This window comes from Salvelinus fontinalis, chromosome 2 (assembly GCF_029448725.1).
Source record: "Salvelinus fontinalis isolate EN_2023a chromosome 2, ASM2944872v1, whole genome shotgun sequence".
Classification (NCBI taxonomy): domain Eukaryota; kingdom Metazoa; phylum Chordata; class Actinopteri; order Salmoniformes; family Salmonidae; genus Salvelinus; species Salvelinus fontinalis.
The window spans coordinates 7,563,111-7,588,262 of NC_074666.1; the positions used below are offsets into that span (position 1 = coordinate 7,563,111).

A 25,152-nucleotide genomic window follows, 5' to 3' on the forward strand; every position below is an offset into this window, starting at 1 on the left:
TCTCCCTCACTAACTTTAAGCATCAGCTGTCAGAGCAGCTCACAGATCATTGCACCTGTACATAACCCATCTGTAAATAACCCATTCAACTACCTCATCCCCATATTGTTTTTTTTTTTTTGCTCCTTTGCACCCCAGCATCTCTACTTGCACATTCATCTTCTGCACATCTATCACCCCAGTGTTTAATTGCTAAATTGTAATTATTTCGCCACTATGGCCTATTTATTGCCTTACCTCCCTAATCTTACCTCATTTGCACACACTGTATATAGATGTTATCTATTGTGTTATTGACTGTACGTTTGTTTATTCCATGTGTAACTCTGTGTTGTTTGTATCTGTGCTTTGTATCTGTGCTTTGCTTTATCTTGACCAGGTCGCAGTTGTAAATGAGAACTTGTTCGTAATTGGCCAACCTGGTTAAATAAAAGGTGAAATAAAAAATAAAATAAAAAATGAATATGGTCAAATCCGGAAACTATCATTTCAAAAACAAAACGTTTATTCTTTCAGTAAAATAAGGAACCGTTCCGTATTTTATCGAAAGGGTGGCATCCATACGTGTAAATATTGCTGTTACATTGCACAACCTTCAATGTTATGTCATAATTATGGAATCATTTGGAATGTGTTGGGTGGATGGGAGGAGAGCAATGTGTTGATACAGGGGAGACAGATGGACATCTGTGGATTAGGTGAGGGAGGGGTTGAGGTCAGGTGGTGAAGTCAGATCCCCTGAAGGGAGTGATAAGGGTTTAGTGTCCTGTTACTCTTTTCCTGTTGAACCATAAGATGTAAGGATTGGAGAGAAGGAGGAGTGTCTTGAGTGGGATATATATATATATCTGTGATGGGAGAAATGTTGGGTTGTCTGATTACAGCTGTACAGAACCTTTGGGAAGAATTAAACTTGGTTAAAGCTTCTCTAGTGTCCGTGAGTTACTTACTCTGAAAAATAAGAAGCCAACACTAGCACCTTACCGTGGCTCCTTGCTGCCCTCACATAACAGGTGGTCAGCCTGCCACGCAGTCTCCTCGTGGAGTGCAATGTAATCGGCGTCCAAAAATGACGATTACCGATTGTAATGAAAACTTGAAATCGGCCCTAATTAATCGGCCGTGCCGATTAATCGGTCGACCTCTAGACTCAACGGTGAAGTGCTCACTACTCAGCCAAGCTTTGCTGTAACGTAGATCCAGGTTTTGGGCTCCAGTTCTTCTTATTCCAACCAATCTTTGAGCAGTTGTGGAGTCCTCCCTCCTAGTAATGTAAAGGTTTTATGATTCCCCGGGGGGGCGGGGCATACTACTACTACTATGTAATACTACTACTACTACTACACCTTGCAGATCTTGTAGAGTGAGTCTTGCCCGTCTCCTCCAGTGTCCTTGAAGTAGTCGTGAGCTGGGAAAGTCCTGTTAATGTCTCTGGTGATGGCACTGTCCTGGGGAGACTCCTGAGAGCCATTGAGAAAAGAACACAGAGAGAGAGAGAGCGAGAGCGAGAAAGAGAGAGCGAGAGAGAGCAAGAGAGAGAGAGCGAGAGAGAAAGAAACACAATTAGACCCAACCAAATCATGAGAAAACAAAAAGATAATTACTTGACACATTGGAAAGAATTAACAAAAAAACAGAGCAAACTAGAATGCTATTTGGCCCTAAACAGAGAGTACACAGTAGCAGAAAACCTGACCACTGTGACTGACCCAAACGTAAGGAAAGCTTTGACTATGTACAGAGTCTGTGAACATAGCCTTGCTATTGAGAAAGGCCACCGTAGGCAGACATGGCTCTCAAGAGAAGACAGGCTATGTGCACACTGCCCACAAAATGTGGTGGAAACTGAGCTGCACTTCCTAACCTCCTGCCCAATGTATGACCTTATTAGAGACACATATTTCCCTCAGATTACACAGATCCACAAAGAACTAGAAAACAAACCCGATTTTGATAAACTCCCATATCTACTGGGTGAAATACCAGTGTTCCAGCACAGCAGCAAGATGTGTAACCTGTTGCCACAAGAAAAGGTCAACCAGTGAATCAAAAACACCAGTAAATACAACCAGTAAATACAACCTATATTTATGTTTATTTATTTTCCCTTTTGTACTTTAACCATTTGTACATCGTTACAACACTGTATATATACATAATATGACATTCAAAATGTCTTTGTTCTTTTGGAACTTCTGTGAGTGTAATGTTTACTGTTCATTTTTATTGTTTATTTCACTTTGGTATATTATCTACTCCACTTGCTTTGGCAATGTAAACATATGTTTCCCATGCTAATAAAGCCCCTTGAATTGAATTGACAGAGAGACAGAGAGAGAGCAGAGAAAGAGAGAGCAGAGAGAGAGAGAGAGAGAGACAGAGACAGAGAGAGAAAGAGACAGAGAGAGACAGAAAACAGAGAGAAAGAGAGAGAAAGAGACAGAGAAAGAGAGAGAGAACGAGACAGAGAGAGAGACAGAGAGACAGGAAACAGAGAGAGAGAGCAGAGAGACAGAGACAGAGACAAAGAGAGACAGAGACACAGGAAACAGAGAGACATGAAACAGAGAGAGAGAGAAAGAGACAGAGAGAGAGACAGAGAGAGAAAGAGAGAGAGACAGGAAACAGAGAGAGCAGAGAGAGAGACAGAGACAGAGAGAGACATAGACAGAGAGACAGGAAAGAGAGAGAGAGACAGAGAGAGAAAGAGACAGAGAGAGAGACGGAGAGAGAGAAAGAGAGAGAGACAGGAAACAGAGAGAAAGACAGAGAAAGAGAGAGAGACAGGAAACAGAGAGAAAGACAGAGAAAGAGAGAGAGACAGGAAACAGAGAGAAAGACAGAGAAAGAGAGAGAGACAGGAAACAGAGAGAGAGACAGAGAGAGAGAAAGAGAAAGAGAGACAGAGAGAGAGAGAGACAGAGAGAGACAGGAAACAGAGAGAAAGACAGAGAAAGAGAGAGAGACAGGAAACAGAGAGAAAGACAGAGAAAGAGAGACAGGAAACAGAGAGAAAGACAGAGAAAGAGAGAGAGACAGGAAACAGAGAGAGAGACAGAGAGAGAGAAAGAGACAGAGAGAGAGACAGAGAGAGAGACAGAGAGAGAGACAGGAAACAGAGAGAAAGACAGAGAAAGAGAGAGAGACAGGAAACAGAGAGAAAGAGAGAGAGACAGGAAACAGAGAGAAAGACAGAGAAAGAGAGAGACAGGAAACAGAGAAAGACAGAGAAAGAGAGAGACAGGAAACAGAGAGAAAGACAGAGAAAGAGAGAGAGAGACAGGAAACAGAGAGAAAGACAGAGAAAGAGAGAGAGACAGGAAACAGAGAGAAAGAGAGAGAGACAGGAAACAAAGAGAAAGACAGAGAAAGAGAGAGAGAGAGACAGGAAACAGAGAGAAAGAGAGAGAGAGAGACAGGAAACAGAGAGAAAGACAGAGAAAGAGAGAGAGAGACAGGAAACAGAGAGAAAGACAGAGAAAGAGACAGGGACAGGAAACAGAGAGAAAGACAGAGAAAGAGAGAGCGACAGGAAACAGAGAGAAAGAGAGAGAGACAGGAAACAGAGAGAAAGACAGAGAAAGAGAGAGAGAGACAGGAAACAGAGAGAAAGACAGAGAAAGAGAGAGAGAGACATGAAACAGAGAGAAAGACAGAGAAAGAGAGAGAGAGAAAGGAAACGGAGAGAAAGACAGAGAAAGAGAGAGGGACAGGAAACAGAGAGAAAGACAGAGAAAGAGAGAGAGACAGGAAACAGAGAGAAAGAGAGACAGGAAACAGAGAGAAAGACAGAGAAAGAGAGAGAGAGACAGGAAACAGAGAGAAAGACAGAGAAAGAGAGAGAGAGACAGGAAACAGAGAGAAAGACAGAGAAAGAGAGAGAGAGACAGGAAACAGAGAGAAAGACAGAGAAAGAGAGACAGGAAACAGAGAGAAAGACAGAGAAAGAGAGAGAGAGACAGGAAACAGAGAGAAAGACAGAGAAAGAGAGAGAGAGACAGGAAACAGAGAGAAAGAGAGAGAGACAGGAAACAGGGAGAAAGACAGAGAAAGAGAGAGAGACAGGAAACAGAGAGAAAGACAGAGAAAGAGAGACAGGAAACAGTCAATGGTCCATATAGTTATTTCCATTGAGATTGTCTGTTCTTCTAGAGTTAGAACGTCCCCAATTAACCACTGCTACTGTACATGAAGTTAAGTTAAAACCTGAGGAATCCAACAGGCTGACGAGTGCGAAAGCAAACAGTACAAATTCACTCACACCAGTCAACACCACCACACCATTCCGCTCTGGCTCCACCAGGGGCCAGTGTTCTATTGTAAATTCCTCTCCCCAGAGCTACTGAGACAGTGAGTCAGATCATTGGTGCCCAAGAGCATGTCCCTCCCAGTCAGTCAGTCAGTCAGTCAGATCATGTCCCTCCCAGTCAGCCAGTCAGTCAGTCAGATCATGTCCCTCCCAGTCAGTCAGTCAGATCATGTCCCTCCCAGTCAGTCAGTCAGATCATGTCCCTCCCAGTCAGATCATGTCCCTCCCAGTCAGATCATGTCCCTCCCAGTCAGATCATGTCCCTCCCAGTCAGATCATGTCCCTCCCAGTCAGCCAGTCAGTCAGAGGATGTCCCTCCCAGTCAGCCAGTCAGTCAGTCAGATTATGTCCCTTCCAGGCAGTCAGTCAGTCAGAGGATGTCCCTTCCAGTCAGTCAGTCAGAGGATGTCCCTTCCAGTCAGTCAGTCAGAGGATGTCCCTTTCAGTCAGTCAGTCAGTCAGATCCCTCCCATTCAGCCAGTCAGATCATGTCCCTCCCAGTCACTCAGTCAGATCATGTCCCTCCCAGTCAGCCAGTCAGATCATGTCTCTCCAAGTCAGCCAGTCAGATCATGTCCCTCCCAGTCACTCAGTCAGATCATGTCCCTCCCAGTCAGCCAGTCAGATCATGTCTCTCCAAGTCAGCCAGTCAGATCATGTCCCTCCCAGTCAGTCAGTCAGAGGATGTCTCCCCAGTCAGTCAGCCAATCAGTCAGCCAGTCAGAGGATGGCTCACCAGTCAGCCAGCCAGTCAGTCAGCCAATCAGTCAGCCAGACTGTCAGAGGATGTCCCTCCCAGTCAGCCAGTCAGAGGATGTCTCTCCCAGTCAGTCAGTCAGTCAGATCATGTCCCTCCCAGTCAGTCAGTCAGAGGATGTCCCGTCCAGTCAGTCAGATCATGTCCCTCCCAGTCAGTCAGTCAGTCAGTCAGTCAGAGGATGTCTCCCCAGTCAGTCAGTCAGTCAGCCAGTCAGTCAGATCATTTCCCTCACAGTCAGCCAGTCAGAGGATGTCCCCCCAGTCAGCCAGCCAGTCAGTCAGCCAATCAGTCAGCCAGTCAGAGGATGTCTCCCCAGTCAGCCAGCCAGTCAGTCAGCCAATCAGTCAGCCAGACTGTCAGACGATGTCCCTCCCAGTCAGCCAGTCAGAGGATGTCTCTCCCAGTCAGTCAGTCAGTCAGATCATGTCCCTCCCAGTCAGTCAGTCAGTCAGAGGATGTCCCGTCCAGTCAGTCAGCCAGTCAGTCAGATCATGTCCCTCCCAGTCAGTCAGTCAGTCAGTCAGTCAGTCAGTCAGTCAGTCAGTCAGTCAGTCAGAGGATGTCTCCCCAGTCTGTCAGTCAGTCAGCCAGTCAGTCAGACAGTCAGTCAGATCATTTCCCTCCCAGTCAGCCAGTCAGAGGATGTCCCCCCAGTCAGCCAGCCAGTCAGTCAGTCAGATCATGTCCCTCCCAGTCAGTCAGTCAGTCAGAGGATGTCTCCCCAGTCAGCCAATCAGCCAGTCAGTCAGCCAATCAGCCAGTCAGTCAGCCAGTAAGAGGATGTCTCTTCCAGTCAGCCAGACTGTCAGAGCATGGTACAGAGTGTTCCCCCTGTCTGTTGAGGCTGGATGCAGCCTCTCTGTTTGTTTGTCTGACTCTCTGGGAGAGGAGAGAGGGGGAGACAAGGGGGATTGGAGAGAGGGAAGGCACCCAGAATGCAGCATGTCTGAGATGTGTACACACAACACATCTGACAGGCAGGGGCTGAGGCTGGCTCAGCTGAGAAAGGGGCTGAGACACAGTGTCTTAGACAGCCAGGGAGCAGGGCTGGGCCCAGTGCCAGGGTCTGTCTCCAGCCACATAGATCCAGATGGAGACCCAGGCTTCTCTCCTACTGCTCTGTGTGGATGCATCCCTGTTCAGTAACCTCTGGTGCTGGTTGGTGTCTGTACAACACCCCAGGATGACCTGGAAAATGTCCAAAAAGAAGCCAGAGCTCTTTGTCTAAAGTAAGACCCGTCATTACAGAGTTCATTGACATGAGAGACAAAGAGGTCTCAGCTTCTGTACAGTGACAAGAGCTTCAAAACAAAACATTGGCACGGAACCATCCTCATTGGTGCAGAAGAATCAACTTTTCCATACCCCTTGTCCTCCAAGTAGAGGATGAGAAGAGAGGGGGATGACTGGAGGGTTGGAGGGGTGTGTACTGTGCTATTCTGCACTATACTGGAACTGCTACCTCTGCTCTATCAACCAATTATAGGGATTTCTGACGTAACCCAGCCTGTCTCTCTCTGTCTCTCGCTCTGTATGTCTCTCTCTGTCTCTCTCTCTGTATGTCTCTCTCTGTCTCTCTCTCTCTCTCGCTCTCTCTGTCTGTCTCTCGCTCTCTCTGTCTGTCTCTCACTCTCTCTGTCTGTCTCTCGCTCTCTCTGTCTGTCTCTCGCTCTCTCTGTCTGTCTCTCGCTCTCTCTGTCTGTCTCTCGCTCTCTCTGTCTGTCTCTCTCTCTTTCTGTCTGTCTCTCTCTCTCTCTTTCTGTCTCTCTCTCTCTCTTTCTTTCTGTCTGTCTGTCTCTCTGTCTGTCTGTCTGTCTGTCTCTCTCCATGTCTCTCTCTGTCACTTGACCAAAACAAACAAAACAAAAACTTCTCAAATGTCACAACTGGCCGTCCCGTGGTGTAAAAGCAGACTCAGGAACATAAGGTCACTATGACAGCAGGGGCTTATCCTGGCCCAGTTACCCCCCACAGCTGTGGTCCTGTGTGGCTCAGTTGGTAAGAGTGTGGTGCTAGCAACACTAGGGTCGTGTGGGTTCAATTGTTACATGTAAAAATGTATACACTCTGTACTACTGTAAGTCTTGTTGAATAAAAGTGTCTGCTGAATGGCATGTTACGGCTAGTTTAAAAATGCTAACGTAGTGTACAGTACATTGACATGGGACCAAAATGTTGACCCCAGGAGAAGATCTTTGGCTGGAAAGGCACAATAAAACAGAGTGAGCCTCCAACGGTGTGTGGGTATCTTTTCTTTTAACATGGCTATATAACAGACACCCCAGAGGAACTAACCGCATCCGACAATGAGAAACCACTGGTCATTCTGACGGCATCACATGACAACAGGGCCACATAACCACGGCGATTGACGTAACCACGGCGAGTGACGTAACCACGGCGACTGACGTAACCACGGCGACTGACGTAACTACGGCGAGTTGCGATTGGAACTAAGTCGCATGCTCAAGTTTATGAGAACACGCTTATTAGCTTTTCTGTGAGCTCAGCCACGTATGAAGTCTGGAGAAATACATGTGACTGTTACACAGCCAAACCTGACTTCTCATTATACAGTACACTGAAAGAGGCTCTAATGTTACACAAGGTCATATGAAGGCAGAGAGACACAGTCACATACATCCATCCATGCTACTCATTAATACTGTACATCTACCATGGTATCCATTACAGGTTCATCAACCAGTACTCATTACTGAGTAAATAAACATGGCAGTGAGCATGGAGCTGCTCACCACTAACAGCCTTATTAAAATCACAATGAAACACGGTGGCTGAACCATGCTAATGACCTGTGGTACGCCTCTGGGGGGTTGTCTGTGTGTGTGTGTGGTGTGTGGTGTGTGGACATGTTTAACTATTCATCTGGGGACCAGAAGTCCGCACAAGAATAGTAAACAAACAAAAATTGGATCAACTGGGGACATTTTGTTGGTCCCCACAAGGTCAAATGCTATTTCTAGGGGGTTTAGGGTTACGGTTAGAATTAGTGTTTGGGTTAGAATTACATTAAAGGTTAGGGTTAGGAGCTAGGGTTAGTTTTAGGGTTAGGAGCTAGGGGTTAGTTTTAGGGTGAAGAGCTAGGGTTAGTTTTAGGGTTATGGTTAGGTTTTTGGGTTAAGGTAAGGGTTAGCATTAGGGTAAGAGTACAGGTTAGGGTTAATAGGATTTTGAATGGGACTGTCAAGGTTAATTGTGCAACCCACAAGGTTAATTGTGCAACCCACAAGGTTAATTGTGCAAGACTCTCTCGCTCTCTGTGTGAGTGAGTGAGTGAGTGAGTGAGTGAGTGAGTGAGTGAGTGAGTGAGTGAGTGAGTGAGTGAGTGAGTGAGTGAGTGAGTGAGTGAGTGAGTGAGTGAGTGAGAGAGAGAGAGAGAGAGAGAGAGAGAGAGAGAGAGAGAGAGAGAGAGAGAGAGAGAGAGAGAGAGAGAGAGAGAGAGAGAGAGAGAGAGCTATTACCAACCTCTGTACCCTGTATGGGACCAGAGTCACAGGAGGATTTGACATTTTTAAAACCAGCAGAACAAAGAGCTCTTTAAAAGCATGCTTATGATGCACTTATCAAGCATTTTATTGCCAACAGTCCCATCGCTGGAGGGTGTGTGTATCATTTCTGCTCCCTCAAAGCTTTCTGTTTGAGAACTCAGCCTCTATAATCACATGGTCTGCAAACTTCCCTTAGGGAGCGAGATAGAGACAGATAAAGAGAGAGAGACGAGGAAAGAAAGAACGAGAGGTGGTGATGCATATTAACCAAGAAATATACAACTATTAAAAGGCCCAGTGGAGTCAAAAACATGATTTTCCTGTGTTTTATATACTGTATATTTCCACACTATGAGATTGTAATGATACTGTGAAATTGTGAAAATGATAATGCCCTTTTAGTGTAAGAGCTGTTTGAAAAGAACACCTGACATTTCAGCCTGTTTTGGTTGGCTAGGAAAGAGAGTTCCAAACCTCTCTGCCAATAACAGCAAGGTTTCAGTTTTCCCCTCCCAACTCAGACCACTCCCAGAAAAGTCCTAGCTTGAGAAATTGCTCTTCGCTGAGAAGCTATTTTTGTTTATTTTTGACCATTTTAATTGAAAACAAAGCACAGTAAGGTACTTAATTGTTACCCAGAAATGATTTGATATTGAAATAAAAACAGCTGCATTTTACCAAGGAATGTACTCAATGGTACTCATGTAAACTACTACACACTGCTCACATGAGTAATATTAAACAGTGTGTGTGGTCAGCAGATGAAACTAATTTGAACAATGGCAGTGTCCGAATACTCATACTTACATCCTAAATAGTAGGCCGTTTGAGTATGCAATAAATCAAGTATACGTTAAATGCCCGGATGTCATACTAATTTTGGCTTTGACAACAGCTGATAATCAGCTGATCAATTAGATATGGGGTTGCGCTACCGAAATCAATATCTTAGTATTGCTTAAGTAGTTAGAATATAGAATGTGAATTTTCAAAAATCTAGTATGTTTTAAATGTCAGGATTTTATACTAATTTCAGCTTTTTACCTAGTATAATTTGCAGCACACTTTTTGGAAATTTCGCATTGGAAGAGGGGAGCTGCGAGTGTTGATAGCTAGATATCTTCAAGTAAATAACAAAACAACTTGGAAGATGGCAAATAGAGAAGCTTCTGTGGTGGTGTTAAAATGTAAGTCATTTTTGTTCTCTTTAAAAGGATCGCGACTGTTTCATCGTACAGATTTGAAAACAGATTTGCAGCCTGTTGTGCCTTTAGCTAGCTAGTAGGAGTAGAAGTTCTAACTGTTCGAACAGTAACGTTAGTTACATGCTATTGAGCGACCACTTCATATTTAACTTTAGCCTAATTAGCTAGCTAGCTACTTGTTGTAAATAACAAGGCTTTTGTTCAAACTGTTGCAGGGTCTGATGACAATAGCAGGCATTTAATTCAGTGGCGAACAACTCGTGAACACCTGTTCACTGGCAGGAGAAATGGCGCCAACATAAGGTTTTGAGTAAGTAATGTGGCCATAGCTAGCTCTCTGTTGCCTGCACTATGCAATAGCTATAACGTTAGTAACGCAGTAGCCTACATTCCTATTGTCCACATTCCTGGTCCCAACACTTCACTTTTCTTCCATTTTTCACCTCAGTTTATTCTGTGTTGATGCTATGCTATATTAGTATCTGCCTGAACGGGTCTGTATTAGTTTCTGCCTGAACAGGTCTATATTAGTTTCTGCCTGAACGGGTCTGTATTAGTTTCTGCCTGAACGGGTCTGTATTAGTTTCTGCCTGAACGGGTCTGTATTAGTTTCTGCCTGAACGGGTCTATATTAGTTTCTACCTGAACGGTTACAGAATGAACGGGTCTATATTAGTTTCTACCTGAACGGGTCTATATTAGTTTCTGCCTGAACGGTTACATCCTGAACGGGTCTATATTAGTTTCTACCTGAACGGGTCTATATTAGTTTCTACCTGAACGGGTCTATATTAGTTTCTACCTGAACGGGTCTATATTAGTTTCTACCTGAACGGGTCTATATTAGTTTCTACCTGAACGGGTCTATATTAGTTTCTGCCTGAACGGGTCTATATTAGTTTCTGCCTGAACGGGTCTATATTAGTTTCTACCTGAACGGGTCTATATTAGTTTCTACCTGAACGGGTCTATATTAGTTTCTACCTGAACGGGTCTAGTTTCATTCCACATAACCTGTTATGGTGAAAGTAATGGTAAGCTGCACTCATTACTGTTTCAACTTGGAACTTCAATTTGATAAAGCATGTGGCAGTCTAGCAATCTACACAAGTTCACACAACTCTACTTCGCTTATTTATTGGTTAAGTCTTCTTAGGATCTACGTAACGGAGTGAGAGCTGGAGGGACAGCTGTCACCTGCATGGGTGAAAAAAAGTGGTGGAACCTTAAGCAAAAATACATGATACGCTACTGTATGTTATCTTGACATTTATTGCTGTGCTGTACTTAGCTAATAAAGTTATCCTTTTTCTCTGAGAGCAACAACCCTTTCCCATCTATTTCCTTTGCTTCAATGGCACATTCATGTAAGTGTGAAGATATACAGTATATCACAAAAGTGAGTACACCACTCACATTTTTGCAAATATTTGAGTATATCTTTTCATGTGACAACACTGAAGAAATGACACTTTGCTACAATGTAAAGTAGTGCGTGTACAGCTTGTATAACAGTGTAAATTTGCTGTCCCCTCAAAATAACTCAACACAGCCATTAATGTCTAAACCGCTGGCAACAAAAGTGAGTAGACCCCTAAGTGAAAATGGCCAAATATACTGTACATGTTAGAAATGTTGCGAGTATTCCAGAGAAATGTACTGCAGTTGAAATAATACGTGTTACAGGGATTTACATGAAGTATGATTGATGCTGAACGCTATGCTTTTCCATATTTTTTAGGAGTTGAAAGCTCCACCCACCGGAGTCAGCACGGAGGGAGGGGAGGCCACAGCTGCATCCTGGAAGTGGTATGTTGTGATGGATGAGGCGCTGTGGGGCTGCCATTGCATCATCCCACCGGTCATCATCTACTCATCCTCCCAAGGTGCAACTATAGGCTCCTCTCCCTCCCAGAAGGGTCCAGATGTGGAGGCTGGAAGGAGCGGGAGGAGGTGACTGCCATGGAGGCATGCCTTATGGTAATTTTACAGGCCATGATTAAGAAGTAGTTTTAAGTATTCTGTATGTATTTTATTTATAGCTATTCATTTATTCATTTTGTACTATTGTTGGTGTCCAAAGTGGAGTTGTGTTTTTTCATTTTAAACTGTTTCTTGTTTGTAACAAAACGATATCTAGTGTTGGTGTGTTTTTTAGAGCGTTGGACTAGTAACCGAACGGTTGCTGATAGACTCCCCGAGCTGACAAGGTAAAAATCTGTCGTTCTGCCCCTGAGCAAGGCAGTTAACCCACTGTTCCCCAAGCGCCGATGACGTGGATGTCGATTAAGGCAGACCCCCCCCCCCCCCCCCCCCCCCGCACCTCTCTGATTCAGAAGGGTTGGGTTAAATGCGGAAGTCACATTTCATTGGAAGGCATTCAGTTGTACAATTGACAAGGTATCCCCCTTTCCTTTCCTTGTACTTTCAACATTTCATGATTAAAAATTGCACTCGCACATCTGAGTTATATTGTTGAAGGTGCATGTTAACAACTAGCTAACTTGAAAGAAAATCTGCTTCTACACCTGCATTCTAGCTGTTTGGGGTTTTAGGCTGGGTTTCTGTACAGCACTTCAAGATATTATCTGATGTACGAAGGGCTATATAAAATAAAATTGATTGATTGATTGATTGAAAATAATTTACCCCGACACTGCTATTGCTAGTATCCATTTTCTATTGAAGCTCACGTGTCGGCATCCTGGCCTTAGTCAGAGCTTTTCGCTCTACTAAACTAAATAAACCATCTTCGATATAATAATAATTGATTACATTTCTATAATGCTTTTCATAACGATCTCAAAGCGCATCAAAAGCAAAAAAACAACAAGCAATATATTACCATGAGTAGCCCAGCTATACTTGACTACAGTAGGTCAACCAATAGAGGCCAAATACATCCTCCAAAGAAGGAGAGTTCATGGGTTGACCAAAGGAAGGTGGTCAGGGCGATGGTTGATGAAGATGGAGTCTGACGATATTTTAGAGAGCTGCTCTGGGAACCAGCCTGAGTCGTGTAGCAACTGGACTTCTCCTTCACAATGTGTGGAACCCACTTGGGTGATGCTCTGGGCGCCAGAAAGCTCATCACACACAGTTCAGAGTAGTAGCCAGTCGCCCTCATTACGAGCCCTCTGCCTCAGCACTGCATTCCTCTACTGTACCTCCCATTCCTCTCAAGCTTCATGTGACTCTTCAGTTGAGATACATGTGTAGGCATACGGTACACTCAAGTTTACGTCGTTCCAAATAAATGGTAGCTACTTAGTTAACTGTAGCCCAAAACAACTTCCCTCCTGTGTAGTGAAAGGTCACTGGGTAGTGCTACAGACGATCCTTTCTGGTTCATTTGTGAAGCCGTAAATGATGGTGCGTTCAAGACAACTGGGGGAAAAACGCGCTCCGATTGGGCAAAAATCCTTTTGAACGGTCATCCAACTTGGAATTACAAGTCAGAAACAAAGACACCATCTTAAAGCTCCGACTTCTCTGACATGAAGATCATCGACGTCACGATTTTTGTAGTCTGATCTCGTTTTGTTTCCGAGTTCACAGTTTACTTCAACGCACTAAAAGTAATACGTTTCGGCAGTGGCATACCAGATACTGTTTACTAAATAGTATGTGATATATAGTAGTACGATTAGTACCCAGTTTAAGTAGTAGGCAAGGCAGATTTTCACAACACAGACATGTCTATAATTAATTAACATTGTTTGGGTTTATGGGATGTTGAGTCAATGTTGACCCGATGTCCAAATATTGTATCAAAGTCCAAAATACATTTTCGGGATGGATATTGATTTTGTATTTATGTTTGAGCAAAAAAAACACAACAATAGCCATGGAAAAATGCATAGAATTTGAGTAAATTTGCTTTAAAACTGCAACATGTTCTCTCAGATGCATGTCAAAATGTGTAGAATTGACGAAAACTGGCTTAATAATTCAGACGGAATTGTCCATTGCCACGCCCTCATGCCATGGCCACCACCTAAGACCCTTTTTGATACAGAAAAACCCTGATATCCTAAGAAGTCTCCACGATGCATTATGACAAGCCCTCTGCATAGTCATAGCCTAGACTGTCAGCAGCCTCCCCTTCCACTGCTGGAGACAACATAACAGCAGTACCAGCGGGAGGTCTGGGTAGGGAAGAACCCCCATGCCTGCCTCAGCACTGAGTGAGGTGCAGTATAGGGTGAATTAAGGTCATCATGCAATTTGAATGTCCCAGTGGTCAGGTCACCTCGCCTTCCTCACATGCTTCCTCTTTCTCTCCTTCTCTCTCACACACTTTAAATCTACCTGCATCTCTGTCTGTTTCCTTAAGTTATTACATCATTCACTTGTTAATACATGGCTTCCTTACCTCTCCTTCCTCAACGTCTTCTTAAAATAACACTCAGCGATGAAAGGGATTGATTCCCACACTTCCTCTGTCTCTTTCATTCTTTTCTAATACTCTATAGCCTCCTTACCTCTCCTCCCGCTCTTCTTAAAACAACACTCAGATGACAGTGGTGTGGAATACATCCCATCTGGTCAGCTCAACTCTGGTTACCAGTCTAGCTCTAGATTATTGTTCTCACGTTACAGTAACACATGTAATACAAGTCTGTGATAAAATCACAAGAGAATGGAGGTAGTGACACGTTAGTCCACTGGGATCCCCGTTCTGACAGGGCACCACCAGAATAGAATACCTGTGATTATAGGACACACACAAGAGTGCTCACACAGTACATACACACTGTAACACTTTAAATACTTTATTAGAATCCACAAATCACATTACATCATAAAGGATTCAAACATTTCAAAGGTCGTTGATGTAAGGACACATAAGGAAACAAAAAGCACCTTCTCGTCCACACACCTAGGCTGCCCATAACAGCTGAAACAGAGCAGTACCTTCTCCTCCACACACCTAGGCTGCCAATAACAGCTGAAACAGAGCAGTATCACCTCCTCCACACAGCTAGGCTGCCCATAACAGCTGAAACAGAGCAGTACCTTCTCCTCCACACAGCTAGGCTGCCCAGACCAGCTGAAACAGAGCAGTACCTTCTCCTCCACACAGCTAGGCTGCCCATAACAGCTGAAACAGAGCAGTACCTTCTCCTCCACACAGCTAGGCTGCCCATAACAGCTGAAACAGAGCAGTACCTTCTCCTCCACACAGCTAGGCTGCCCAGACCAGCTGAAACAGAGCAGTACCTTCTGCTCCACACAGCTAGGCTGCCCAGACCAGCTGAAACAGAGCAGTACCTTCTCCTCCACATAACTAGGCTGCCCATAACAACTGAAACAGAGCAGTACCTTCTCCTCCACACAACTAGGCTGCCCATAACAGCTGAAACAGAGCAGTACCATCTCCTCCACACAGCTAGGCTGCCCAGACCAGCTGAAACAGAGCAGTACCTTCTGCTCCACACAGCTAGGCTGCCCATAACAGCTGAAACAGAGCAGTACCTAGCCAGTTGTTTTGCTCTACTCTTAAGGCAGGCCTGTAATCTGAAGGCTGTGTACAGTAAGCCTATGTAGCTGGTCCAGACTGCCAGATATCAACGCCACTAACCTGCATCTGTATCCCAGGGTGACCAAGCGTGAGAGTAAGGCTGGGACCTTACGATACTATATTATCACGATACTTTGGATATGATATGTATTACGATTCTCTATGTATTGCGATTCTATACTGCGATTATATTGCGATTCCATGTTCAAAACATATTTCATCTGCAGAGGGACCAGAGAGAGCCATGAGAAAATGAGTTTGATCAGTCATGGAAATAAAAGTGCTGAAAACAAACTGTCTCCCTACTTAAAAAGAAGATGGAGAACAAGCTATGAGGAAAAATACTGAGATGAAATCACACACACACACACACGAAAATGCTAGCAAACCCTCTTTTCAAAAATTAATTACCCTGGTTTCCATTATTGATGTTTATCTGGAACAGAACACTCTAAATAATGCAACTATACTTTTCACACAGTCACAGTTAGTGGCATCCACACACAGTCACAGTTAGTGGCATCCACACACAGTCACAGTTAGTGGCATCCACACACAGTCACAGTTAGTGGCATCCACACACAGTCACAGTTAGTGGCATCCACACACAGGCACAGTTAGTGGCATCCACACACAGTCACAGTTAGTGGCATCCACACACAGTCACAGTTAGTGGCATCCACACACAGTCACAGTTAGTGGCATCCACACACAGGCACAGTTAGTGGCATCCACACACAGTCACAGTTAGTGGCATCCACACACAGTCACAGTTAGTGGCCTCCACACACAGTCACAGTTAGTGGCATCCACACACAGGCACAGTTAGTGGCATCCACAGACAGTCACAGTTAGTGGCATCCACACACAGTCACAGTTAGTGGCATCCACACACAGTCACAGTTAGTGGCATCCACACACAGTCACAGTTAGTGGCATCCACACAGTCACAGTAGCAGACACAGCCACTGTCTGACTGGCTCAGCACAGAGACAGGGACCATCCAGCACTAGCTACCAAGACCATAGCGGCTGACCAACAGTCTGGTCACCAACAGACCAATTCCAGTTCTCTCCCTGAAGTGTGGCAGCATGTGCCCCCGTTTACTCTCTCTCATGATTTAAAAGCATTACATCGGTATAAGACATTTGGTAAACACTACGCTGACACATGCACATTTGTGGCCTGCTGGAGGTCATTTTGCAGGGCGCTGGTAGTGCTCCTCCTTGCACAAAGGCGGAGGTAGCGGTCCTGCTGCTGGGTTGTTGCCCTCCTACGGCCTCCTCCACGTCTCCTGATGTACTGGCCTGTCTCCTGGTAGCGCCTCCATGCTCTGGACACTACGCTGACAGACACAGCAAACCTTCTTGCCACAGCTCGCATTGATGTGCCATCCTGGATGAGCTGCACTACCTGAGCCACTTGTGTGGGTTGTAGGCTCTGTCTCATGCTACCACTAGAGTGAAAGCACCGCCAGCATTCAAAAGTGACCAAAACATCAGCCAGGAAGCATAGGAACTGAGAAGTGGTCTGTGGTCACCACCTGCAGAACCACTCCTTTATTGGGGGTGTCTTGCTAATTGCCTATAATTTCCACCTTTTGTCTATTCCATTTGCACAACAGCATGTGAAATTTATTGTCAATCAGTGTTGCTTCCTAAGTGGACAGTTGGATTTCACAGAAGTGTGATTGACTTGGAGTTACATTGTATTGTTTAAGTGTTCCCTTTATTTTTTTGAGCAGTGTATTTAGCATCACAATGAAGTGTTTGACCATTTTCCTTTCAGGACAACCGGGGCTGCAAGTAGAACAGAAAGTACAGAAATTGATTGCTCAGTGGGAAATTAATATTCAACTAATCAGTGACAACTGTGTGGAGTTAAGAGTTTGTGACAGCAACTATGTGAGTTTATAACAGTATTATAGACACGATGTCCTGGGATTTACTAGGATCTTCTATGTAGAAGAACCCCTTACAGTATTATAGACACTATGTCCTGTGATTTACTATGATCTTCTATGTAGAAGAACCCTGTACAGTATTATAGACACTATGTCCTGGGATTTACTAGGATCTTCTATGTAGAATAACCCCTTACAGTATTATAGACACTATGTCCTGGGATTTACTATGATCTTCTATGTAGAAGAACCCCTTACAGTATTATAGACACTTTGTCCTGGGATTTACTATGATCTTCTATGTAGAATAACCCCTTACAGTATTATAGACACTATGTCCTGGGATTTACTATGATCTTCTATGTAGAAGAACCCCTTACAGTATTATAGACACTATGTCCTGGGATTTACTATGATCTTCTATGTAGAATAACCCCTTACAGTATTATAGACACTACGACCTGGGGTTTACTATGGTCTTCTATGTAGAAGAACCCCTTACAGTATTATAGACACTATGTCCTGTGATTTACTATGATCTTCTATGTAGAAGAACCCCTTACAGTATTATAGACACTATGTCCTGGGATTTACTATGATCTTCTATGTAGAAGAACCCTGTACAGTATTATAGACACTATGTCCTGGGATTTACTATGATCTTCTATGTAGAAGAACCCTGTACAGTATTATAGACACTATGTCCTGGGATTTACTATGATCTTCTATGTAGAAGAACCCCTTACAGTATTATAGACACTATGTCCTGGGATTTACTATGATCTTCTATGTAGAAGAACCCTGTACAGTATTATAGACACTATGACCTGGGATTTACTATGATCTTCTATGTAGAATAACCCCTTACAGTATTATAGACACTATGTCCTGGGATTTACTATGATCTTCTATGTAGAAGAACCCCTTACCTACAGACACTTTTGTAAAAAGACCCGGCCCGCAGTTATAATTCTTTGGGATCTGCCCTTTTCACACAAACACCGCTCTAGTCATCCCCCGTTAATCCCACAGACTAATGGTTATCCATTCCACAGACTAATGGTTATCCATCCCACAGACTAATGGTTATCCATCCCACAGACTAATGGTTATCCATCCCACAGACTAATGGTTATCCATCCCACAGACTAATGGTTATCCATCTCACAGACTAATGGTTATCCATCTCACAGACTAATGGTTATCCATCCCACAGACTAATGGTTATCCATCCCACAGACTAATGGTTATCCATCCCACAGACTAATGGTTATCCATCCCACAGACTAATGGTTATCCATCCCACAGACTAATGGTTATCCATCCCACAGACTAATGGTTATCCATCCCACAGACTAATGGTTATCCATCCCACAGACTAATGGTTATCCATCCCACAGACTAATGGTTATCCATCCCACAGACTAATGGTTATCCATCCCACAGACTAATGGTTATCCATCTCACAGACTAATGGTTATCCATCTCACAGACTAATGGTTATCCATCCCACAGACTAATGGTTATCCATCCCACAGACTAATGGTTATCCATCCCACAGACTAATGGTTATCCATCCCACAGACTAATGGTTATCCATCCCACAGACTAATGGTTATCCATCCCACAGACTAATGGTTATCCATCCCACAGACTAATGGTTATCCATCCCACAGACTAATGGTTATCCATCTCACAGACTAATGGTTATCCATCTCACAGACTAATGGTTATCCATCCCACAGACTAATGGTTATCCATCCCACAGACTAATGGTTATCCATCCCACAGACTAATGGTTATCCATCCCACAGACTAATGGTTATCCATCCCACAGACTAATGGTTATCCATCTCACAGACTAATGGTTATCCATCTCACAGACTAATGGTTATCCATCCCACAGACTAATGGTTATCCATCCCACAGACTAATGGTTATCCATCCCACAGACTAATGGTTATCCATCCCACAGACTAATGGTTATCCATCCCACAGACTAATGGTTATTCATCCCACAGACTAATGGTTATCCATCCCACAGACTAATGGTTATCCATCCCACAGACTAATGGTTATCCATCCCACAGACTAATGGTTATCCATCCCACAGACTAATGGTTATCCATCCCACAGACTAATGGTTATCCATCCCACAGACTAATGGTTATCCATCCCACAGACTAATGGTTATCCATCCCACAGACTAATGGTTATCCATCTCACAGACTAATGGTTATCCATCTCACAGACTAATGGTTATCCATCCCACAGACTAATGGTTATCCATCCCACAGACTAATGGTTATCCATCCCACAGACTAATGGTTATCCATCCCACAGACTAATGGTTATCCATCCCACAGACTAATGGTTATCCATCTCACAGACTAATGGTTATCCATCTCACAGACTAATGGTTATCCATCCCACAGACTAATGGTTATCCATCCCACAGACTAATGGTTATCCATCCCACAGACTAATGGTTATCCATCCCACAGACTAATGGTTATCCATCCCACAGACTAATGGTTATTCATCCCACAGACTAATGGTTATCCATCCCACAGACTAATGGTTATCCATCCCACAGACTAATGGTTATCCATCCCACAGACTAATGGTTATCCATCCCACAGACTAATGGTTATCCATCCCACAGACTAATGGTTATCCATCCCACAGACTAATGGTTATCCATCCCACAGACTAATGGTTATCCATCCCACAGACTAATGGTTATCCATCCCACAGACTCCATAGAGAAAGACTGAAACCAAGAGAGAGCAGGAAAATATAAGAATAAACAAACAACTGAATGGTAGGCGGAACCAAGGCCCCAAACGACACACAGAACCACTATTTGATTTTTTCCTCCCAGTCCAGTCCTTGTTACAGTACATGAACCCTGATGGAATAGGGTGTCATTTGGGATGCAGCCTGGACGGGGGCCTCTATTGGCCCTAGGCTGCATCACTGATAAGGATGTTTAAGTTCGGGAGGGTTATCATCTCGGACCCTGAGATCCTTTAACACTAGAAAATGCGGGCCTCGAGGGCGGACCCCCCCTTTGAGCCAATGAGCAGTCATTTTGACTCAAAAGATTCTAACAGTCTAATAAATACATTTCATTAATGTAAGCGGGAAAATAATCCTTTGGTTGTGTTTCTGAAGGTTTTGGGTAACAGAAAAGGAAACAAAATGTTATTTCAAAGAACAAAATATAATTTTCATTCGTTTGTGTGACTGTAGGCTATCTGTTGCCGCGTGGTCATGTGTGGGGGAAAATATATATTTCTAAATGGAGCTCATCTCCTCAATTTTCTGAGTTATTTCGGCAATGGTAAGGGTTTTGGAAACTCTGAATCTGCTCTTTCTGATAATATATAGAAATCATGTCTTACCTGCATGTGACTCTGTAGGATTTGAAAGTCACTTTTTGGCGCTCCGGGAAAGAAAAAACATGTCCTCTTTAAAACAGCTTATAACACAAACTCTGTTTGTGATATCAGAAATCTTACACCAACGCGTGTTAAATACACGTATTTAGGAAAAGTCAAGGAGGCAGGTGGCATGACTTTAAGAATGGCAGAGATATTTTAATTTTAAATTCATATTGAGTGAAAATGACTCACTTCTGCTCTTCTAGTGTTAAAAAGCCCAGTAATATAACAAGAGCCTTTGCGTGAGTGGGGAGGGAGGGAGAAAAACACAGACTGTGTTTGGTGTTGCTGGTGGTTAGTGATGGAGCGTGTGTGTGTGTGTGTGTGTGTGTGTGTGTGTGTGTGTGTGTGTGTGTGTGTGTGTGTGTGTGTGTGTGTGTGTGTGTGTGTGTGTGTGTCTTCCGCGGGAAGCACTGTAACCCTTTCGTCCATTGTTAACAGTTCAGGTTTATCCTAACACAATGGGTGAAATGACCGTTTGTTTTTCTTGCTTGGGGCTGATTATGAGACCTGGAGTGGCGCGATGAAAGCCCTACACCGGGCAGTATGGTGGGAGGGAGAGGGAGAGATAGAGTGTGTGAAAAAGAGGGGGAAAGAGGGAGAGATAGTCTGTGAGAGAGCGAGAGATCTCCTCACATCCTCCCCTGGCCCTGTGTGGAGCAGCCACATCTGCCCTCCCTCAGATAGCCACCCTCAGCCCTGAATACAAAGCCCTTCTGGGCAGAGGTGTGTGGGGTGGCCTCTGTACAGCATGGCTAGCTCCTCTGGCTCCAGCTAACAGGCTACTTAACAAGCTAGCAGACTACCGGCTCCAAGCAGGGACACACAGAGCTAAGAATAACCTATGAAAGATCTTTAGATGAACTATGCCTGATTTAAAAGATAATGCACCCAAATACTGCTAAGGTACAAAGTGTTCAAGATTGAAGATGGTGGTGATCCCAGATATGTTATGTGTGGTAATGATCAGTCGATAACACATATCTGAGTAAGTATTTGACGGATAGGAGACGGGAAAACAGTGTGTCTGTGTGTGTAGTTTGTGTTTCTGCCCGTGTGTCTGTGTGTGTAGTTTGTGTTTCTGCCCATGTGTCTGTGTGTGTAGTTTGCGTTTCTGCCCATGTGTCTGTGTGTGTAGTTTGTGTTTCTGCCCGTGTGTCTGTGTGTGTAGTTTGTGTTTCTGCCCGTGTGTGTGTGTGTGTAGTTTGTGTTTCTGCCCGTGTGTCTGTGTGTGTAGTTTGCGTTTCTGCCCATGTGTCTGTGTGTGTAGTTTGTGTTTCTGCCCGTGCGTGTGGGTGTGTAGTTTGTGTTTCTGCCCGTGTGTGTGGGTGTGTAGTTTGCGTTTCTGCCCGTGTGTCTGTGTGTGTAGTTTGTGTTTCTGCCCGTGTGTGTGTGTGTGTAGTTTGTGTTTCTGCCCGTGTGTCTGTGTGTGTAGTTTGTGTTTCTGCCCGTGTGTGTGTGGGTGTGTAGTTTGTGTTTCTTCCCGTGTGTGTGTGGGTGTGTAGTTTGTGTTTCTGCCCGTGTGTGTGTGTGTAGTTTGTGTTTCTGCCCGTGTGTGTGTGTGTGTGTAGTTTGTGTTTCTGCCCGTGTGTCTGTGTGTGTAGTTTGTGTTTCTGCCCGTGTGTGTGTGTGTGTAGTTTGTGTTTCTGCCCGTGTGTCTGTGTGTGTAGTTTGTGTTTCTGCCCGTGTGTGTGTGTGTGTAGTTTGTGTTTCTGCCCGTGTGTGGGTGTGTAGTTTGTGTTTCTGCCCGTGTGTGTGTGTAGTTTGTGTTTCTGCCCATGTGTGTGTGTGTGTGTAGTTTATGTTTCTGCCCGTGTGTGTGGGTGTGTAGTTTGTGTTTCTGCCCGTGTGTGTGGGTGTGTAGTTTGTGTTTCTGCCCGTGTGTGTGGGTGTGTAGTCCTCCAGTAAAGTTAGGGCCTCAATGCTCAGTTCACTGGAAACAGTTCTGTCCCAGAGTTGGCATGGATGTTCCCAATACCACGCCAGCTCGCACAACGTCCTAATATGGCACTGCAGAGAGCAGGTCATTATGGGAGCTTGAGTCCCCAGAGATCACTAGCCCTCGTTTTGACGTTTTCCCACAGGAAAGAGAAAGAAGAGACGGCCATGGCTCTTTGGTCAGCAAAGCAAGAAACCTTTCATCCAGTTTTGCCCCTTTCTAAAGTGCCATCAACTGACTGCTGGGTGGAGTAGAGTTCAACTAACTGGGTGGAGTAGAGTTCAACTAACTGGGTGGAGTAGAGTTCAACTAACTGGGTGGAGTAGAGTTCAACTAACTGGGTGGAGTAGAGTTCAACTAACTGGGTGGAGTAGAGTTCAACTAACTGGGTGGAGTAGAGTTCAACTAACTAAGTGGAGTAGAGTTCAATTAACTGGGTGGAGTAGAGTTCAACTAACTAGGTGGAGTAGAGTTCAACTAACTAAGTGGAGTAGAGTTCAATTAACTGGGTGGAGTAGAGTTCAACTAACTGGGTGGAGTAGAGTTCAACTAACTGGGTGGAGTAGAGTTCAACTAACTAGGTGGAGTAGAGTTCAACTAACTAAGTGGAGTAGAGTTCAATTAACTGGGTGGAGTAGAGTTCAACTAACTAGGTGGAGTAGAGTTCAACTAACTGGATGGAGTAGAGTTCAACTAACTGGGTAGAGTAGAGTTCAACTAACTGGGTGGAGTAGAGTTCAACTAACTGGGTGGAGTAGAGTTCAACTAACTGGGTGGAGTAGAGTTCAACTAACTGGGTGGAGTAGAGTTCAACTAACTACGTGGAGTAGAGTTGAATTAACTGGGTGGAGTAGAGTTCAAATAACTGGGTGGAATAGAGTTCAACTGGGTGGAGTAGAGTTCAACTAACTGGGTGGAACTCACTGGGTGGAATAGAGTTCAACTAACTGGGTGGAGTAGAGTTCAACTAACTGGGTGGAGTAGAGTTCAACTAACTGGGTGGAGGAGAGTTCAAATAACTGGGTGGAATAGAGTTCAACTAACTGGGTGGAGTAGAGTTCAACTAACTAAGTGGAGTAGAGTTCAACTAACTAAGTGGAGTAGAGTTCAACTAACTGGGTGGAATAGAGTTCAACTAACTAAGTGGAGTAGAGTTCAACTAACTGGGTGGAATAGAGTTCAACTGGGTGGAGTAGAGTTCAACTAACTGGGTGGAGTAGAGTTCAACTAACTGGGTGGAATAGAGTTAAACTAACTGGGTGGAGTAGAGTTCAACTAAGTGGGTGGAGTAGAGTTCAACTAACTGGGTGGAATAGAGTTCAACTGGGTGGAGTAGAGTTTGACTAACTGGGTGGAATAGAGTTCAACTGGGTGGAGTAGAGTTCAACTAACTGGGTGGAGTAGAGTTCAACTAACTGGGTGGAATAGAGTTCAACTAACTGGGTGGAGTAGAGTTCAACTAACTGGGTGGAGTAGAGTTCAACTAACTGGGTGGAGTAGAGTTCAACTAACTGGGTGGAGTAGAGTTCAACTGGGTGGAGTAGAGTTCAACTAACTGGGTGGAGTAGAGTTCAACTGGGTGGAGTAGAGTTCAACTAACTGGGTGGAGTAGAGTTCAACTAACTGGGTGGAGTAGAGTTCAACTAACTGGGTGGAATAGAGTTCAACTGGGTGGAGTAGAGTTCAACTAACTGGGTGGAGTAGAGTTCAACTAACTGGGTGGAGTAGAGTTCAACTAACTGGGTGGAATAGAGTTCAACTAACTGGGTGGAATAGAGTTCAACTGGGTGGAGTAGAGTTCAACTAACTGGGTGGAGTAGAATTCAACTAACTGGGTGGAGTAGAGTTCAACTAACTGGGTGGAGTAGAGTTCAACTAACTGGGTGGAATAGAGTTCAACTAACTGGGTGGAATAGAGTTCAACTGGGTGGAGTAGAGTTCAACTAACTGGGTGGAGTAGAGTTCAACTAACTGGGTGGAGTAGAGTTCAACTGGGTGGAGTAGAGTTCAACTAACTGGGTGGAGTAGAGTTCAACTAACTGGGTGGAATAGAGTTCAACTGGGTGGAATAGAGTTCAACTAACTGGGTGGAATAGAGTTCAACTGGGTGGAGTAGAATTCAACTAACTGGGTGGAGTAGAGTTCAACTAACTGGGTGGAGTAGAGTTCAACTAACTGGGTGGAGTAGAGTTCAACTAACTGGGTGGAGTAGAGTTCAACTAACTGGGTGGAGTAGAGTTCAACTAACTGGGTGGAGTAGAGTTCAACTAACTGGGTGGAGTAGAGTTCAACTAACTGGGTGGAGTAGAGTTCAACTAACTGGGTGGAGTAGAGTTCAACTAACTGGGTGGAATAGAGTTCAACTAACTGGGTGGAGTAGAGTTCAACTAACTGGGTGGAGTAGAGTTCAACTAACTGGGTGGAATAGAGTTCAACTGGGTGGAGTAGAGTTCAACTAACTGGGTGGAGTAGAGTTCAACTAACTGGGTGGAGTAGAGTTCAACTAACTGGGTGGAATAGAGTTCAACTGGGTGGAGTAGAGTTCAACTAACTGGGT

The 25,152-nt window shown here is 44.3% G+C and overlaps 1 protein-coding gene across 4 annotated transcripts in view; it reads right to left on the reverse strand.

Annotated features, from left to right (window-relative positions):
- Positions 1-25,152, reverse strand: part of LOC129811012 (rab GTPase-activating protein 1-like) — a 157,220-nt gene that overhangs the window by 53,898 nt on the left and 78,170 nt on the right. For all 4 annotated transcript variants that reach the window (XM_055862108.1, XM_055862097.1, XM_055862116.1 and 1 more), the window contains one exon: positions 1,347-1,460. In XM_055862108.1, the coding sequence (XP_055718083.1) occupies positions 1,347-1,460 (114 nt within the window). The remainder of the gene's footprint in view (positions 1-1,346; positions 1,461-25,152) is intronic.